The sequence below is a fragment of the Manis javanica genome, chromosome 6 (genome assembly GCF_040802235.1).
Source record: "Manis javanica isolate MJ-LG chromosome 6, MJ_LKY, whole genome shotgun sequence".
NCBI lineage: Eukaryota > Metazoa > Chordata > Mammalia > Pholidota > Manidae > Manis > Manis javanica.
In genome coordinates, this window is record NC_133161.1 from 81,265,707 (window position 1) to 81,271,706 (window position 6,000).

Below are 6,000 nucleotides of genomic sequence, written 5' to 3' on the forward strand. Positions count from 1 at the left end.
CAGAATTATAATACCTTCTACAAACTGCCATAATATTTAGAACATATCTGTGTTATAATCTATGAAAATGTAGTATATTTTTTAAAAAGAGAAAGCATGGGGTTCTTTTAACAAACTTGTTTCAGCTGTAGGTTTGATCTTGCTAGTGTGACCTTAGGAGATTTACTTAACATCACAGAGTTTCAGTATCTTCAACTGTAAATTGTCACATTTCCTTTGCAATATTTGAAACAATTGTTAATAATAGAGTACTATCAGGATATAGGAGCTTAATAAATAGTACCAACTTTTAGTAAAATAAGTACCCAATAGCCTATTAGTCATGATCTTTCTGGTATTGACAGAATCACAAGAATGCTTTTAGTAGTCAAATATTTAGTTAATTTTTTATTAATATTTTCACCTCAGTTTAACTAACGACTAAAGCTGTCACATCTTGTAGATGGTTTCTTCTTCACTCACTAAATTAGCACTCATTCCATTGAGTACAATCCATCAGATCAGGAGAACCTCATAGGAAACATTAACCAGCAGCTCCAAGACTATTTTATCTGCAACTCAAGAATCCAACTCATACATGTTTTTCTTATGATTACTTTAGAATCCTGGAATTTGGATAGTGGTATAGGAGGGAACCAGTCACAGGAATTGGATCAGAATTAAGAATCAGAACTCTGAGATTAGCAAAAGTGAGCCAGGCAAAAGGCATAGAGAAACTAGCATATGAGATGGATTATTTTTAAATAAGAAAGTTATTCATATCAAACAGATCAAAATCTAGGATGCAAAATCATCCTCGGAGAAAGTTTAATACTGAGCTATTAGGTTACTAATGGGGGCTTCCTTATATTCCATTAAATTCCATGGTCAGCAGAGCCTCAAGAAAGACATTAGGTGTCTTCCAACCAGTAGGAGCAAGACAACCTAGGCACTAGATGAGGTGGCAGAGGAAAATGAGTGGAGAGGAGTAACACATCCAATTGTTATTTTATCTGTCTCTAACACAACATGGTCTGTAATTGGGCAAAATTGTATGGAAATGTTTTTGTAAAAATTTATTCTTTATTGTCTTGATATTTCAACCTCTTTTTGGTGAAAGTTATTACACCCAAATGTCATTAAACTGAAGAAAACAGTAACATTGCAAAGCAATCTCAGCAAACTTACATTATTGATTATAGATAAGTACACATTAGATGCCATATATATGTACATGTATATACAAACATATATAATTATTGAAATATTTATATATATATATACAAATAAGGAACTAACAGAAAGAGAAGTTAAGAAATCAACCCCATTTACAATTACATCAAAAAGAAAAAAATACCTAGGAATAAATCTAACCAGGGAGGTGAAAGACTGGTACTCTGAAAACTGTAAGACATTGATGAAAGAAACTGAAGATACAAATAAATAGAAAACAATTCTGTACTCATGAATAGGAAGAATTAATATTGTGAAAATGTCCTTACTACCCAAAGCAATCTAGAGATTCAATACAATCCCTATCAAAATATCAACAGCATTTTTCAATGATCTAGAGCAAATAATTGTAAAATTTGTATGGAACCAAAGATTATCCCAAATAGCAAAAGCAATCTTGAGAAAGAAGAACAAAGCTGAAGGTATAACATTCTCTGATTACAAACTATACTACAAAGCTACAGTAATCAAAACAGTATGGTACTGGTACAAGAGCAGATACATAGATTAATGGAACAGAATAGAGAGTCCAGAAATAAACACATACCTATCTGGCCAATGAATCTAAGGTAAGAGGCAAGAATATACAATTGGGAAAAGACAGTCTCTTCAATAAATGGTGTTGGATAAACTGAACAGCTACATGCAAAAGAATGAAACTGGATCAGTTTCTTATTCCAAACACAAAAATAAACTTAAAATGGATTAAAGACCTGAATATAAGACCTAAAATCATAAAACTCATAGAAGAAAACAGGCAATAAACTCCTGAACATCAGCATTAGCAATTTTCTTCTGGATGTGTCTGCCCAGGCAAAGGAAACAAAAATAAAAGTAAGTAAGTGGGAGTACATCAAACTAAAAAGCTCCTATACATTAAAGGGAACCATCAACAAAATGAAAAGATAGCTTACTGAATGTTAAAAGATATTTGCAAATGATATATAAGGAGCTAATATCCAAAATATATAAAGAACTCATGCAATTTATCACCAAAAAAATGCCCAGATTTTTAATCTGTTTAAAAAAATGGGCAGAGGACTTGAACAGATATTTTTCCAAAGAGGACAATCACATGGTCAACAGACACATGTAAAGATGCTCAAATCTCTAATCATCAGGGAAATACAAATCAAAACCACAATGAGATATCACTTCATATCAGTGTAGCTAATATCAACAAGACAAGAAAAAATAATTTTTGTGAAGATGTGGAAAAGTGAACCCTCCTAAACTGCTGCTGGGATTATAAATAGGTGCTATCACTATGGATGGCAGCATGGAGGTTTCTCAAAGAACAAAAAATAGAAATACCATATTTCCACTTCTGGTAATTTACCTGAAGAAAGCAAGCTCACTCATTGACAAGTTTTATGCACTCCTATATTTACTGCAGCATTACTTACAGTAGCTACAATATGGAAGCAACCTAAATGTCCATCAGTAGATGAATTTATAAAAATGATGTGGTACATTTATACAATGTAATATAGTCAACCATAAAAAAGAATGAAGTCCTGACTTTTGTGGCAATATGGATGGATCTAGAGGGTATCATGCTAAGTGAAATGTCAGAGAAACAAAAACCATATGATTTCATTTATGTGTGGAATCTAAAAAAACAAAATGAATGAACAAACAAAACAGAAATAGAACAGACTGGTGGTTGCCACAGGGGAGAGGAATAGGAGCTTGGGTGAAATAGATGAAGGGGGGAAAAATTAGTGAGAATGCTCTATATCTTGATCTGACTAATGGTTGCATGAGAGAGTCTGTGCATTTATGTTATGTGTATGTCAAAATTCATTGAGCTGTACACTAAGATTTGTATAGATTTTTAGAAAAGAGAAATATATTTATATATAAAGATGATAAAAAATTGCTAAATTATAGTCTTAAAATTGACAATTAACTACATAATGCCACTAGTAGGTTCTCTATACAATTTTTTATTGCATTCCTTGTCAATTAACATAACTAAGAATACTGTGAAATAAGAATGGCGAATCAGGAAAATTATGAGTCAAAACCCAAGATAATGATTAAGCTAAACCTGAAAGCATATTTTTTCAAGCTGATCCAAAGAAAAACTGTGTTATCAAAACTACAGTGTGCATTCCTAAATACCCAGTTCATGTCTTAATAATCTCTGTATAACAGTGACATCTCCAGAGCATCCCACCCAGGGTACACCATAAGGGTATAAGGTGACACTAAACTATTAAATTAGAATGCAGCCCTACCAGCTAATCTGTTGATTTGAGCATGTTTGAGCCTCTCCCTCTAATCCAGAAGGAAGTGTTTTTCCAACTCTTGCTGTATTTGTTTCATGGGATGTTGAGAACTTGAGGTGGTCCTAAACCACTCTTCACGAATCTGGAGTCTTTCAATCACTGCTGTTACGCTGTTGGTGGTAAAATCAGGAATGTCTCAGTTATGCAACACTGGAGTATTTACACCACTGACCCTTATGCAAATGAATGCTCAGTACATCCCCTCCTTCATCTCCTCTTATATTTACACTGACTGCAGTGGAGGACTATGGTTTCATTAAGCAAATTTCATCAACTCTAAGAACCTTGTTCTATTTTTTCTAGCCTGTCAAGAGTTATTCCTAGTATTTCAAATACAGACTCAAATTTTCATTTACTTTGTGTATTTCTCTTCCAGGTCATTCCTAAAAATGCACTAGGAAAGTTTATTAGGGCGCCTTTCATGAGGTAAGGTCAAAGTATACATACAATAATTCATTAGCACTTTGCCTCTATATTTTTAATAAAAAATACAGAACATTCCTGAGCTTAACCTAATTAATTTACAAATTGCAATAACAATTCACCTTAGCTGGGTCCAAATGTTTGTTACTAACCTCATAGGATGTAGTTTTTTACTGTTATTTTATCTCAGAATGGGGAGTTGATTGTATATGGTACTGTTTGCTTAGGGCTGCCATAAATTGCCCTAAAGTGGGTGACTTACAACAGAAGTTTATTCTCTCAAAGTTTTAGAGGTCAGAAGTCCAAAATTAAAGTGTTAGCAGAACCACACTACCTCCAAGTCTCTAGGGGAGAATCCTTCCTTTGCCTATTCCAGATTTCAGGGGCTCCAGTCATTCCTTAGTATGGGACAATGGAACTCTAATTTCTTCCTGTATCTTCACATGGCATTCTTCCCTGTGTCTGTCGTTTCCTTCTCTTTCTCTTATATGGAAAAGTAATTGGAGTTAGGGTCCAATTTCGTCTTGAGATGCTTAACTTAATTACAACTGGGAAGACCTTTATCCAAATAAGGTCACATTCACAGATTCCAGGGATTAGGACTTGGACCTAGCTTTTGGGGGGACACAGTTCAACCCACTACACATTGCCTTTGGAAGTGTGGTATGTGAGTTGAAAATCCTTACTATGAGTTCTCAATGTCAATTTCCAGCCTTGATTTTTCTATATGTCTAGATCCCTGTATCCAATTTTATATATTAGGTGGCCAACTTAATTGTACCACTTTAATGTTTAATAGGTATTAGGAGAGGATATGGTGTGACATCCAGATCCCTATGCTCAAGCCTGAGTCACTCATTCTCCCATCTTCCAGAATTGACTGTGGCTCACAACTACAGCCCTTCCCAGACATCGCCTTTGGGTGAAGGGAGCTGCTATGCCTCAAGTTATGGCCACTTCCAAGGTGATACATGGGGAGGTTATGAAGAGTTCAAGCACTTGCCTCAAATCAACGATCTGAGAGGGATCATCCCAGTTCCAGAGTGTCTCATAAGATTGGCTGATGCCTCGGTTGCAGCTCTCTGACACAATTCTCTGTAACCCTGCTTCCATCCTTCCTTCCCAGGTATTGCTCCTAAGAGCACTTTGCAATACACCACACATATGCAAGTCTCCATCTCAGTCTGTTCCCCATAGAACCCAACCTAGGAAAACGGTCATCTGTACGGGCTGTATAGGGAAATTCAATCATCCACCACCTTGAGTTTCCTTCCTTCCACTGGAACAGTTCCACCCCCATTCCCAACTTAAATTGTAGTATGATCCACAGAGTTCTCAAGCCAAAAACCTAGGACTCATCACAGTTCATGCCCTTTTCTCTTACTAGTATCAAAAAGCAAAACCCAGCAACTGTATTTCTAATTATATGGGATGTTTGCTTCCTTTCCCCATTTTTATCACCACCTTCCTAAGTGACCATCACCTCTACCATGAACTATTCTTAGTTTCCAGTATTGTGAACCTGAGTGATCTACTTAAGATGTACTAATTACATAATACGTAATTCCCTGTAAAATGAAAAGAATAATAGCAACAACATATTAAGAGTGTCCATATTGTAGAATTACTATGATTAAATGGATTAATAAATGTAAAGGAGTTGATTAATACTTGACATATAGTAAGTGCCACAGTGTCAATCATTAGAAAGATCCTGAAATTTAATTTGGTCACCTCTTACAGTGGGAAATGGAAAATGCATACAACTGAATGAGGAGGAGGATGTGTGGACTTCTCTATAGGTTATCTTTGTCCTATCAATCAATGCACATCTTCATCACAGATAATTACACTATCCATTCCGTATGGTGGGATGCCAGGACCCATGTTACTATATGTATTATATTTGAATATGAAGTATTTAATATGCACATATAATAATGAAGTAAATGTTATATAAAGTATTTTTCTAAATATAACAGTTGTGTTAATTTTCTAAATGACTTAATTCAAGAACAAGGCAGGTCAGATGCTCCCAGAATTGCATTCCAGGAGCACATTGTGGGTTGAT

At 35.1% G+C, this 6,000-nt stretch overlaps 1 protein-coding gene across 2 annotated transcripts in view; it reads left to right on the plus strand.

Annotated features, from left to right (window-relative positions):
* CACNA2D1 (calcium voltage-gated channel auxiliary subunit alpha2delta 1) overlaps positions 1-5,708 on the plus strand; it is a 512,731-nt gene extending 507,023 nt beyond the window's left edge. The window contains exons 40-41 of one of the 2 annotated variants that reach the window (XM_073238917.1): positions 3,883-3,932; positions 4,804-5,708. In XM_073238917.1, coding sequence (XP_073095018.1) covers positions 3,883-3,932; positions 4,804-4,855 — 102 coding nt within the window. In that variant the 3' untranslated portion in view covers positions 4,856-5,708. Of the gene's footprint in view, positions 1-3,882; positions 3,933-4,728; positions 4,751-4,803 lie in introns of those variants that run through there. The other variant, XM_073238921.1, reaches the window with a different exon arrangement.
* Positions 5,709-6,000: the final 292 nt, after the last annotated feature.